At 49.0% G+C, this 12,948-nt stretch overlaps 1 protein-coding gene across 3 annotated transcripts in view; it reads left to right on the top strand.

Moving 5' to 3' along the window:
- Window positions 1-12,893, top strand: part of LOC120034460 (unconventional myosin-X-like) — a 48,283-nt gene extending 35,390 nt beyond the window's left edge. The window contains exons 5-14 of one of the 3 annotated variants that reach the window (XM_038981029.1): window positions 316-473; window positions 2,348-2,471; window positions 2,857-3,154; window positions 5,741-5,948; window positions 6,193-6,329; window positions 7,488-7,608; window positions 8,165-8,656; window positions 8,801-8,992; window positions 9,243-9,365; window positions 10,360-10,468. In XM_038981029.1, the coding sequence (XP_038836957.1) occupies window positions 316-473; window positions 2,348-2,471; window positions 2,857-3,154; window positions 5,741-5,948; window positions 6,193-6,329; window positions 7,488-7,608; window positions 8,165-8,656; window positions 8,801-8,992; window positions 9,243-9,353 (1,841 nt within the window). In that variant the 3' untranslated portion in view covers window positions 9,354-9,365; window positions 10,360-10,468. Of the gene's footprint in view, window positions 1-315; window positions 474-2,347; window positions 2,472-2,856; window positions 3,155-5,740; window positions 5,949-6,192; window positions 6,330-7,487; window positions 7,609-8,164; window positions 8,657-8,800; window positions 8,993-9,242; window positions 9,366-10,359 lie in introns of all 3 variants that reach the window. The other 2 variants (XM_038981027.1, XM_038981028.1) reach the window with 2 other exon arrangements.
- The last annotated feature ends 55 nt before the right edge of the window (window positions 12,894-12,948 follow it).

The following is a 12,948-nucleotide window of genomic DNA, read 5'->3' on the forward strand; positions in this document are numbered from 1 at the left end:
GCTAATAAAGTTGGGAGCCCCTCTCGGGATGACCGCTGACCTCAGTGAAACCCAGAGAGGAAGTGAGGCAGCAGGAGTCACACCAGATACGTGGAGTGTCCCATGTTCAGACCACATGAGAGGGAGAGTGGAGCAGGCTTCCTTATTCTCTGAAACCACAGTTATTACATAAGTATAGGCCTTGGATTCTGCTCTCTATAGCTATATTCTTTGAAAGTTCAGTTTCTGTTTTTTCATGTTTACTCATGCTTTCATTGCACGATACACTGATGACTGACTTCCCTGTGTGTGTGTGTGTGTGTGTGTGTGTTTCAGGGTACTGGAGCATCACAGTGTATGGGCGTAAGCACTGCTACAAGCTGTACACCAAGCACTTCAACGAGGCTGTGCACTGGGCCTGCGCTGTCCAGAAGGTCATCGACACAAAAGCCCCCGTGGAAACGCCCACTCAGCTCCTGATCCGAGACATCGAGGTGAGAGACACACATATGCACACACACGCGCGCACACACACACACACTGCTTCACAGCATCTCGCTGCCCGCCCCAGACCAGACCACTGCCAAGCCGCCGATGACAAGGGTCACCAAACATGCACAACGGACATTATACCTCCGCTCTGTCACCACGGCAACCGCACGACCAGACTGGGCCGCGAGTCCAAAGTGTCCTCCAACTGTCGTTGCTGCTGCCTTCAGGGAATGATCTTATTCCACCAAGCTGTGAGAGGAGAGGAGGCACCCCGTAAAAGTTCCACCGGAATGTTCTGCCCTATTTTAAGGAACGTGTCATTTTTAGAGGCAAAAGGGTGGATGAAGAGGGTGTGCACGGCAAAGCGTCATATTTGGACCCGATCCTGGGGTGTGTACGTGTGTTTGCCCACAGAAACATGCCTCACTTAACAGTTGAATGAGGCACAGCAAGTTCTTCTATTTTTAAAGTATGATTTCCTTCATCACTAAGACAAGTCTAAGAGAAAAAGGCAGACCACGCTCTGCCATCACTTTGGAATTCACCAAGTGGTGTTAAGTCTCTGCTTGTTTGCTATTCTGAGTTTGTGTGTTGTTGTGTGTGTATTCTTGTAAATGTGCCCTTCGATCACTTGACTTCAGCGGGAGGAGGAAGAGAGGGGCCCGCTTTTTAAAGAGTTGCCCCTGTCTTCTCTTCCTCCCCCTTTCCAATCCTCCTCCACTCCTTCCAACACTCTTTTTCACACTTAACACAAAGCCTAGCCGAATCCCACTGAAGGCTGGAGAACACTACTGAACGCAACTGACACTACAGGAGAGGGAGAGGGAGAGGGGGAGGGAGGGAATGAATAGAGGAGTGCTTTGTGTGAGAGAAGTGCTTATCTCTGAGTGTAGATGTGTGTCCCACCAGACATGGAGGTGAAGAGAGATGACCGTTTCAGCCTTGGACCTCCAGTCTGTGTCGCGTGTGAAAGAGGGAGAGAGGAAGGTAGCGAGGGCGGGAGAGAGTGAGAAGGACAAGGGAACATGTCCATTTTTAGGACATAATGAGGATGGATGTTCTGTCCGAATCCTGTAGATTATAAATGAATCCCGTTGTGTCCTCTTGTGACCTCTACATAGACTGCAATGTGTTTCCCAGTGTTGAGCACTCTACAGGCACTGTATGTTCTCCTATGGTAATGTCCTGTGTATGTAGGCTGTATGTGTCTGTCCAATAGACAGTCTGCCAGTGTTCCACATGGTCCCAGTTCAGATTGACCAAAACATTTCAGAGGAATGTGTCAACTTTGCCCCACAAAGGAGGGTGAATTGGGGGAAGGCGGGAGAGCAGTGGCAACATTACTAATGGTCAACAGGTGCAGGCAGGGATTGCAGTAGTGGATGCCGTCTGTGTAGGGCGGCAAGATGCCTAGCGGTTAAGAGGTTGGGCCAGTCGCTGGTCGAAAGGTCGCTGGTTTGAATCCTCAAGCCGACTAGGGGAAAAATCTGTCTGTGCCCTTGAGCAAAGCACTGAACCGTAATTCCTCCTGTAACTCGCTCTGGATAAGAGCGTCTGCTAAATGATTCAAATGTCATGTAAAATGTGTTTCTGTCAATGAGAGTAGCATCTGTAGCGAGATACCACACAGACATGTAAATAATGTCAGTGATGGCGGTGTGTTTTGTTGGGTCCCCAGGTGTTTAAAAAGCGGTCATAGCTGTCCTCCTGCTCCATGGCCTGCCTCCCACTGACCCTAGTCACCCCTGTTACCCAACACACTCTCTCTCATAGCAGCCCTGCTTGGGGCTGCTCCCAGGTCAGCTGGAAGGTCAAGGAAGCTCATCTGTCTCTCTCTCTTTAACTGTCTGTCTGTCTCTCTGTCTTTCTTCTCCAGGAGAACAAGTTTAACCCCGAGGTGGTAGATAATATTTACCAGCACAACCCCATCCTGAAACACACCCAGAGCCCCCTGTATGCCCCCCTGCTGCCCTTCCCTTACGGCAGCCTGGAACACACCTGTAAGTACTACTATCATGCTACCACCTGCTATGCCTGTAAACTCTACAATAAAACACGAGCAGTTACACACGCACACCCACTCACATATGAGTAATGCTGTCACATGCTCGTTGACATGTCCAGTAATCATACACTGTAACAGACTCACATATAGACTTACCATTGAGTTAGTCACCTGTAATGCCTAACCGCCTGCGTGCCAAGTCAAGGCCAGTGAGTGAGACTGCTTAGATAAGGAATGATGAGAGACGGCCACTAAAGCTTAGTTGTTCCACCGAGAGACCTCACAGAGACGAGATCATCTATTCTCAACCATGCTGACTGGTCTAGTCTGGTCTAATTCCTAATACTATGCGTCTGGTACTGACCCCCCCCCCCCCACAGACCACAGCGGTAAGGGCTACTCCACGGTGCGGGAGGAAGCAGTGAAGCTCTTCAACTGTCTGCAGCAGCTGGAGTCTGCACGGGACCCGGTGCCTCTGATCCAGGGCGTGCTGCAGACCTGTCTGGACCTGCGGCCGCTCCGGGACGAGGTCTACTGCCAGCTGGTGAAGCAGACCAGCTGCACGCCGCAGCCCCACACCGCCGCACACCTCCGCTACTGGCAGCTCCTCACCTGCATGAGCTGCACCTTCCTGCCCGGCCCCGGCGTGCTTAAATACCTGCGCTTCCACCTCAAGAGGTGACACACACAACATGTAACACAACGCCCTCAACGGGAGGTGTAATTCTTCTCCTACCCATCCACCTAACTCTGTCGTAGCCTGCGGAAAACTTTACGGCATCGGCTGGTTTCACCAACAATAGAACGCGTTTGGTGTTGACAGGTGTCTCTGTTCCCTGTCACAGAAATGATTTGAGAGGTGGGGGGGGAATAGGGCTGCGGTACGAGGGAGAAATGGGGGTCAGGCTGTGGGCCAGAAGGGTGCCAGTAGCATGGGAACCCACCGTGGGAGGAGACAGGTGACAGGCGCCAAGCCTGCTAACCACCAGTTACATATAGTAGTGTGATATGCTCTCACGTTGTTACTGCACACCCAGAGAGATCCAGTGTTTTAGGAGTGGATTTGCAGCTCTGAATTAGCCACATGCTACGCTATATTAACAGTGCTAATCTTTGGCCTAAAGCCTCTGTTGGACTGCTAGTCACGAAGCACTATATACGATGCCCATGTTTACATTGCTACTCAGTATCAGGCCAAAGCTAATGGAACAGTTGCAATATATAGCACAGCATATAATATATAGCACACTGAGGCATCCACCACTCAGAGCTAGAACACACTGTCTCTCGCGGTAGGGGTTGTATGTACAGAGCCTTCGGAAAGTATTCAGACCCCTTGAGAAAATCCTCAGCAATCTACACACAATACCCCGTCATGACAAAGCAAAAACAGATTTTTTGACATTTTTGCAAATGTATTAAAAACAGAAATACCTTAATTTACATAAGTATTCAGACCCTTTGCTATGAGAGTTGAAATGTGAGCTCAGGTGCATCCTGTTTCCATTGATCATCCTTGAGATGTTTCTACAACTTGATTGAGCTCCAAGACTGGATTGTGTCGAGGCACAGATCTGGGGTACCAAAACATTGAAAGTCCCAAAGAACACAGTGGCCTCCATCATTCTTAAGTGGAAGAAGTTTGTAACCACCAAGACTCTTCCTAGAGCTGGGTACCCGGCCAAACTGAGCAATCCTGGGAGAAGGGCCTTGGTCTGGGAGGTGATCAAGACCCGATGGTCACTGACAGAGCTCTAGACTTCCTCAGTGGACATGGGAGAACCTTCCAGAAGAACAATCATCAAATCAAATCAAATGTATTTATAAAGCCCTTCTTACATCAGCTGATATCTCAAAGTGCTGTACAGAAACCCAGCCTAAAACCCCTAACAGCAAGCAATGCAGGTGTAGAAGCACGGTGGCTAGGAAAAACTCCCTAGAAAGGCTAAAAACCTAGGAAGAAACCTAGAGAGGAACCAGGCTATGAGGGGTGGCCAGTCCTCTTCTGGCTGTGCCGGGTGGAGATTATAACAGAACATGGCCAAGATGTTCAAATGTTCAAAAATGACCAGCATGGTCAAATAATAATAATCACAGTGGTTATAGAGGGTGCAACAGGTCAGCACTTCAGGAGTAAATGTCAGTTGGCTTTTCATAGCCGATCATTGAGAGTATCTCTACCGCTCCTGCTGTCTCTAGAGAGTTGAAAACAGCAGGTCTGGGACAGGTAGCACGTCCGGTGAACAGGTCAGGGTTCCATAGCCGCAGGCAGAACAGTTGAAACTGGAGCAGCAGCACGGCCAGGTGGACTGGGGACAGCAAGGAGTCATCATGGCAGGTAGTCCTGAGGCATGGTCCTAGGGCTTAGGTCCTCCGAGAGAGAGAAATAAGGAAAGAGAGAAAGAGAGAATTAGAGAGAGCATATTCACACAGGATATTCACACAGGACACCGGATAATACGGGAGAAATACTCCTAATTATGTTTGAGCAGCTAGACAAAACCCACCCTGTGCCCCGTAATGAGACAGAGGAACAGAGAGGGGAGTGGAGGGCCTTCTCTCTGTCTCTCTGTCTCTCTGTCTCTCTCTCTCTCTCTCCATTTGGCTGTCTGGAGTGTCTGAGTCTCCACTCATTCGCCCCCTTTCTCTCTCCAGCTCTCCTCTGTTTTCTGTGCTGTATATTTTGGGATGGACACTGTAGTATAATTGCTTCCTTCCTCAACTTCTACCCTTCCTTGTTTGAGCTGGGGTGAGCTCATGGCTCTGTCAGGTCACCTTTCACACCTCTGACATTCTTGCGTGTGTTGGAGCTTTTGGCCCATTGAGGGTGCCCCCCCCCTTCCCTGGCCACTCCGCTGGGAGGAAGCGGCAGGTCACTCTGGTTCACGTGAGCGGAAACACCTTTTCCTGTAAAGAGCTCTGCTGAAAGTCAAACATGTTTTCTTTCCCTTTTTATATTCTCTTTGAAGGGTGGAGGGAGGAGAGGCTTTTAAGTCTCTGAGAGCCAAAGTGAGAACACTGGTCGTTCCTCGCCTCATTGACTTCTCAGTATTGCCAACGCGAAAGAAAATAAAGTTGGCTTGTGTGGAACCGAAAGGATGACGCAAATCCAGTTAAAATAATATAGCGGTTATAACGGTTAAAATTAGAATCACTGACATGCTTCAGTTTGCCCTTTTGAAATGTATTGGAGCTTCCTTTAGTCATACACACACACTCACCCTGCTCACTCCCATGTCTCCTCTCTCCCCTCCTGTGGTCCAGGATCCAGAGCCAATTTCCGGACTCTGAGATGGATAACTATGCGTCGTTCATCGGGGAGGCTCTGGAGAAGACACGGTGTCGGGAATGTGTTCCCTCCTGGGAGGAGATCCAGGTGCTGATGGGGAGACAGGAGATGCTGTGTACAGTTCACTACCCAGGACCAGGCTCCTGTCAGCTCCACATCAGCTCACACACCACCGCCAACGAGGTGAGGGGGGGGCCTCTCTATCATCTCTCTCTCTCTCTCTCTCTCTCTATCATCTCTGTCTCTCTCTCTCTCTCTATGTCACTACCAAGACCTACGAACACCCTCTCCAATCTTTTCCTCTCGAGTTGACCTTTGTGGAGAATTGCACTGTAAAGTGTGGTCCCTAACAGACCCAGCAAGTTGGGAACTGCTTGTCAGTGTACTCCTCAAGACTATCTCTCTCTCTCTCTCTCTCCTCTGCTAGGTGGTGAGGAGGATGTTGGAGAAGCTGGGTCTGAAGGAGAGCAGAAACACGTTTTCCCTGTTTGAGCAGAACGCCCACTGGGAGAGAGCTGTCGGGGGCAGCACCATCATCGCTGACATCCTCACCAGGTTTGAAAAGTAAATATCGCGCAGACACAAGACAGACACAAGACAGGCACAGACAGACATCATTACGAGGTTCGAAAAGTTAGCCTACTCCGGAATTGAATGAGAACTCATCTGTTGTATGTGCGTGCCAAGAATCCAAGCTATGTTCGGTAGAACAATTGACAGAGGAATCTGGAGTCTTTGAAAGATGGATAGTGTCGTTTTTAATTAATGAATTTTTTTAGCGGGTGGATCAGCTTTAACATTGCAGATAGATTGTGGCTTCTATCAATGTAATTGTCTGCATCATTTCTATCCCCCATATATATTTGTATCATTATTTCCCCCTAACCCTCCACCCCTCCCCTAATTGGAGTAAACTAATGGACAACAACACTTAGGCTTCTACTTCCAGCTTATACATACTATATACATTTTACAGACACAGTATATTTTACTTATTTTTTTTTCACCCTTCAGCTACCCTCAACCCCTCCCACCTATCTCTGAAAACCATCCCGCTCTGATTTCTAATTGCCATATATTTCTCAACTGTGCTGTAATGTTTCACAAAAGTTCTGAACCTTTCTATCCTCCTAGTTTCTACAGATAGATAGTGTTGTTTGTGTTTTTCTTCTCCTGTGGTCCAGCTCTCATGCTGTAAATGAACCAAGTCCCTGATAACTGCTGACCTTGCCGTCTCATTTTGTCAAACACAAAACCGACACCGTGCTGGGAAAGTAGTGGGCTTGTGTCACCATGTATGTCTGTCTGTCTGCAGTCAGGGCACCCACTGTACACTCAATGTGACACCGATGTCATGTGCTTGTGTAAGGATAAGTCTCAGTGTCGCAGAGAAGGAGTGAATTCAGCTGGAATAGAAGGGCTCAGTGTTGTTTTAAGAGGTGCGCGTGTGTCTACAGTCTACAGAGCTAGAGTGACAGGGTAAACATACCAAATGTAACGCGTCGCTGTTAGTCATCATCCGCTGCAGCACATGGTGATGTCACAGACAGGAAGCGATGGGGTGGTAGGATATTGACCTGGCCAGCCAGTTGGGGAGTTCTCATGCATGCATGTGTGTGTGTGTGTACGTATGTATAAATTCTCACACGTGTTTTTTTCCCACCCGTCACCCCTTGTGTTCTTCCTCCTTCTCTCTCTATCTCTATCGCGCTCTCTCTCCAGCCTGTCTGCCAAAGAGCCAGACTCAGGCTCCCAGTGGAGGCTCTGCTTCAAACTCTACTGCCTTCTGGATGCTGACGCCATATCTGTCGACAGCATCGAGTACCTCTTCCTCTTTGAACAGGTAACAAACCTCACAGAGAGAGAGAGAGCGAAAGAGAGATTGGCGCCTCTATTTCCTGTGTTATTGTCAATGTTAAATTAGACATTAGTGGCTGTTCCAATAATGATAACGAGACATTTTAATAGCTTTGGCCAGTGACTCATTCCTTGTATTTCACTGCGTTATTAGGTTTCACTTAACAGTCGTTAAAGTCTTGCAAACCACAATAGTAATTAAACACAATACTTTAAAAACAAGAGTAAGGCCATTGGCTGCACTGCTGAGAGCCCAGGCCAGGCTCAACCAGGCAGGGCTGACTCCATTAGTACATTCTTCCTGAGGACAGTTATAAAATAGTTATGGGCCTGAGTAAAACAGGGTGGAGTACAACTATGATGGATGGAGGGAGAGCGTTACTGCTGTCCCCATCTCTTTACCCCTTTCTATTTCTCTCTCTTTTAAACCACCCCCCCTCCTCTCTTTCGTTCCATCTTCATTTTCTTCCATCTCACTCATGCTCTCTTTCTTTATCCTCCTCTACGTCTCTCTTCTTCTCCCCCTCTCTCTCTCCCTGCAGTGCCATGAGATGGTGGTGCGAGGTCAGCTCCCAGCCTGTGAGGAGGACCTCCAGACCCTGGCTGCCCTGCGGCTTCAGTCTGTGATCGGGGACTTCAGCACACACTCCCCCTGCCCCCCTCTGGACGAGCTCTTCCCCAGCCACATGGTGGAGGCCCGGCTCCTCATGCCCCCCTGTGCCCCCCCTGCCCTCCTCCCCGCCACCCAGCCCCCGGCCCAGGGCTGCCCACCGTCCCAGCGCTTCCCCGGGGGTCTCCTGGGAGGGGCGTTGTGGAACCATACGGCCACTGCAGCCCACAAGCAGAAGGTGGAGCAGGACCTGCGGCTACGTAGCCGTCTGAAGGAGGAGGCTGCGGCCATCATGAGCATCGTCGTGGAGGCCTGGAAGGGCCTGGCCGGGTACAGCAGGAGGGACAGTATGGCTGCCTACCTCACCATCGCACGCCAGTGGTCTGGCTTTGGTTGCACACTCTATGAGGTGGACTTCTATATTGTGAGTACATCTCCATTCCCCGTCTGCACAGATAAGTGAGTGTTGAATGTAAAGAGAGATTTTAGTACTGACCTCTCTCTCTCTCTCTTTCTCTCTTTCTCTTTCTCTCTCTCTCTCTCGCTCTCTCGCTCTCTCTCTCTCCAGAGTTCGACAGGTAGTTTCTCTCAGAAGCTGTGGCTGGGTGTGGCAGCGACGTGTGTGTCTCTGTACAGGCAGGGTGAGGCAGAGGCCCTGGAGTCCTTCCCCTACGGACAGATCTGCTCCTACGGCGTCTCCGACAGCAACACCTTCAAGATCACCGCCGGCGACCGAGACCTGCTGTTTGAAACTACCAAGGTGGGTGAACAAAAGCTCATAGCAGGAGGCATTGTGTGTACTAATGATACACGTAGCCGAGTCTGTAGGTGGAATTAAACCTGAGACGGTCTTTGATTGACTCCAGTTCTTCTCCTCATTCGGGCTGCATACAGCAGTGAGCTGCTTTATTGTGTACGGTGAATGGCCTCTATTCCTGATCACAGTGACGCGTTGTGCACAGTCATTGAAACAGCCACGCTGCCTGCTCATGATGTTATTCCACCCACAGCTCCCTGACCCACGTGCAAAAATTCATTGCGATGTAAATGAGAGTACACAGCCTGCCTCTCTCTCTCTGCCACCAGAATCAACCACCAAGACTCTTACTTCCTGTTATTAAATACTAACCGGGGTGAGTTTTATTTTCTTTGCAGTGGTTAGACTAAAATATTAGCCCATAACATTTCCCAGAAACCTGGATATTTCCCCAAACAGCTAATTCTTTTTTTCTTTGTGAGAACAAATCGTCCGTTCATCCTGCAGATTTGCTTGCATCTTCCCACGCGGAACAAAGCCCTCTCTGTGATCTCTCTCTCACGGGGCACAAGAGTGGCTTTTATTTATTTATTGGTGCAGCAGAACAGGCAAATTGGAGGCCAGCTACAGGAGGGTGATACTTCTCTGAACTATATGGCTCACATTGCTCAGTCATAAACGTAGAGGATTGAAGTGGATTGGGCAGAGAGTTCAACAGGAGCTGGTTTGAAGGGGGATATGGTTAAGCTAGGAGTCAACGGTTAAGGCAAGGTTAGCAGCTGAAGTAAGGGTTAAAATTGGTGCCGGCAACTGGACTGGGGTCGTGTTGAAGTTAGGGCAAAGGTTATGGCCAGAGGTCACATAGTGTTAGGGGTAAGGCCAGATTTGGACTGATGGTAGTTGGATAAATTGGGGTTAGGACCCGGTGGCCAACACAACAACATACGATCATGAGCTAATGCAATATTTTGCTGTGACCTTAAGGACAGATATAAAACCCAGCTGTAACACAGACATAATATGTTGAAATGCAATACCCATCTGCTTTTGTTGTTGTTAGGGTTGTATCTTACTGAAGTTCAGTCCAGTGGTGTGAGTGCTGGTGCTGCTGCAGAATGTGCCAAGGCACATCACGCTCTGACCATCCCTGGAGGATTGTTTCTGTTCCAGCAGCAGCTGGATGACATCATCTCTCCCCTCCCTCCCCTCGCTCCTGTGTTGGTGCCAGACACAGACATTGAGAAAGCCACTCCTCACACTGTCACCAGGCTGACTCTCTGTTCTCTCTCTCTCTGTTCTCTCACTCCTTCTGTCTCTCTCTCTCCTCTCTCTCTTCCCCCCTCCCTCTGTTCTCTCTCTCTCTGTCACAGCTGACTGAGATCATGCAGCTGATGAATGCCTATTTCAGTGCCATCCGTCGCCAGCGTGGGAGGGGCGACGACGTGGTGAGCATCACAGAGGGTACTGCCATCGAGGTGGGCTTCCACCACCTCCCCCCGACACCCACCCCCACCCTGCTGGAGCTGCCCTCGCACCCCGTGTGAAGAGCGCCCCTTCCCCCTGTCCTCAGCTCACACACAGCCTCCTTGGAGCCCAGCCCCAGCCTAGCGGACCCCCTAGCGGACAGCACCGCAGCCAAAACAAAGAGAGGGCTGTTTTTACTCCTCATCCGTGAAAATAAACCTCGCTGGGCTTTCCAACTGAAGGAGCGAGAAGGGGAGGAGCCTGTTTTGTAAGTGAGGCTAGAAACCCACAGAAACCAATGTGGGTGCTGATGAGGTGTCGCTACCTCCCCCTTCCTGCCACTCAACCTCTGTTCTCACATGGGAGAACCAGCACCCCGACAACGTGAGGCACGGGACCCGAAGCTGTGGCTCCTTATCTCCTAGAACTCACAGAGCCATACTTCAGGGAGACACACTGTTGCCTAGACACAAGAGTTCATCTACTGTTCCCCAACCAGTTACACCGCTCACCTAGAGACACGGAGCAGAGCAGAGGACAAACTGCTTGAGGGAGCGCCGTGAACATGCCTCTGCTATGTTGTTCTACATGTCGTGCTCTGCCTTTCCTAGAATATCCCTCATGCAATAGAAAGGGGGGGAGGGGGTGGAATCAGACTGACTTGACTCACACCCACACTTTCACCTTCTCTCTCTCTCTCTCTCTCACACACTCTGAAAGGGTCCGTTTTCATAAAGACCCCAGCCAGGCTTGCATTACCTAGAACTGTTGATGTAGCAAGCCGTGTGAACTGGGACTGGAACCAGACGATGGAGCTCAGTAAGTCACTCTGGCTGTCATGGACAGAACTGCTCCTGCTGGTACTGTCAGCTGGGTGGGAGAGACTACTGGATGGGACACTTTGATTGGACGAGACTACAGGATGGGACACTTTGATTGGACGAGACTACAGGATGGGACACTTTGATTGGACGAGATGTTATTAAGGATTCAGCCTAATGCTGTGTAACAGAAACTACAGGATCTTGGGCTATGACTGGTCTGTTGTTTCTACCAAACGCTCTGACTTCTCCCGATTTGTCAACTTGCTGCTTGCCCGAGCTATCACCCCAACATGAAACTATGGCTAACACTTGATAGGAGCCTTTTAAATGTCTTGTCTGTTCATTTTTAATAGTTAATTGATCCAATATTAGGCCTATACCTCCAATTTAAGGGCGGAACTGTTATTTCCCAGTCTGTTTCAGTGGGGAACATATTCAGTGTGGATGGAAATTAGATAGCTGTCCGCACTCTGAAGAATTGATGTACTCACCTAACCCCCAGCCAGTAACATGGACCATCACAACCACAATGCAGGCCCCTGTCTTTTCTCTGCTGTGCCTACATACAGAACCAATGCTGTCCTGACTATTGATGCATTCTTAGTATTATTTATGTACACACTTTGTGACACATTGTTTGTGTTGTTTATCTTATTTCATCCATTTTGTATGTCTTAAATGAGGACCTAGCTGGTTTTGTTGTTTTTAGTATGGCTTCGAAATGATCCCATTAATGTCTCATCTAGATCCATTAGGTCACTGTACTGATCAGCCATGTGATCCTATATAGCTTAAGGGCTCTATTCAATCCGTATCGCGGAAGTTCAGCGTTACAGCGTGATTGAAATTTAAAGGCAACGTTCCCGCATTGTGAGAGAGACAGCGTTCACGGTAAACGCTGCGTAAGTCTACTCAATCGGAAATTACTTTTCTATCGCGCAATCAGCAACACCGATTGAATAAAGTCCTAAGCTACTTTATTGCCACAGAACCACAGCACATTGCCTTTCTGTGTTCACTACTTGGCTGGTAGACTTTGTCCAAGTTCATTAAAGTAACTAAAAAGTGGTGTTTGAGCTTGGACCAAAGATAAGTTCTGTTGTAAGCTTTTTGTCAGAGAATATACCCAGATGTTGGAAAGTTGCATGTCAAATGTTACACCCCAATGTCATTTAGACCAATAGAAGTTTTAGTCATGTTGTAATACCCAGGCTGTGGTGGGATTTTATTTTCCCTAACCCGCCTGCCCCTATACCTGGCAGCCAGACTTGGAGGTCTTCCTCAGGAGGAAGGACCCACCATGGCACAGCCAGTCCTACCCCCTGCCCATACGATATGCAGGCAGCCACTGTCCAGTCAAGCCGTCGCTTTTTATACTGCAGCTGCAGGCAGCTACGGTCTCGGAGATTCCTCCCTCCGTGTAACTATGAAAAGGAAGACGAGAGTCCAACCTGAAGCTTTGTTTAAAGCTTGTTTGTACACCGCATGGTACCTTCTGTGTGTAATGTGTGTCTAGTCAATTGCACTATTGTTTTTTGTTTTTTTAACTAACTTGGATGTGCAATAAGTAAACTATAAAGACTATGTAATTAATTAAAAAGCAGCACCATACTGTTTGTTATTGTGTTAAGGCTCAGTATCACTGAAAAACAAAGCCACTCATTGATGCCC

Source organism: Salvelinus namaycush, chromosome 41 (genome assembly GCF_016432855.1).
Source record: "Salvelinus namaycush isolate Seneca chromosome 41, SaNama_1.0, whole genome shotgun sequence".
Classification (NCBI taxonomy): domain Eukaryota; kingdom Metazoa; phylum Chordata; class Actinopteri; order Salmoniformes; family Salmonidae; genus Salvelinus; species Salvelinus namaycush.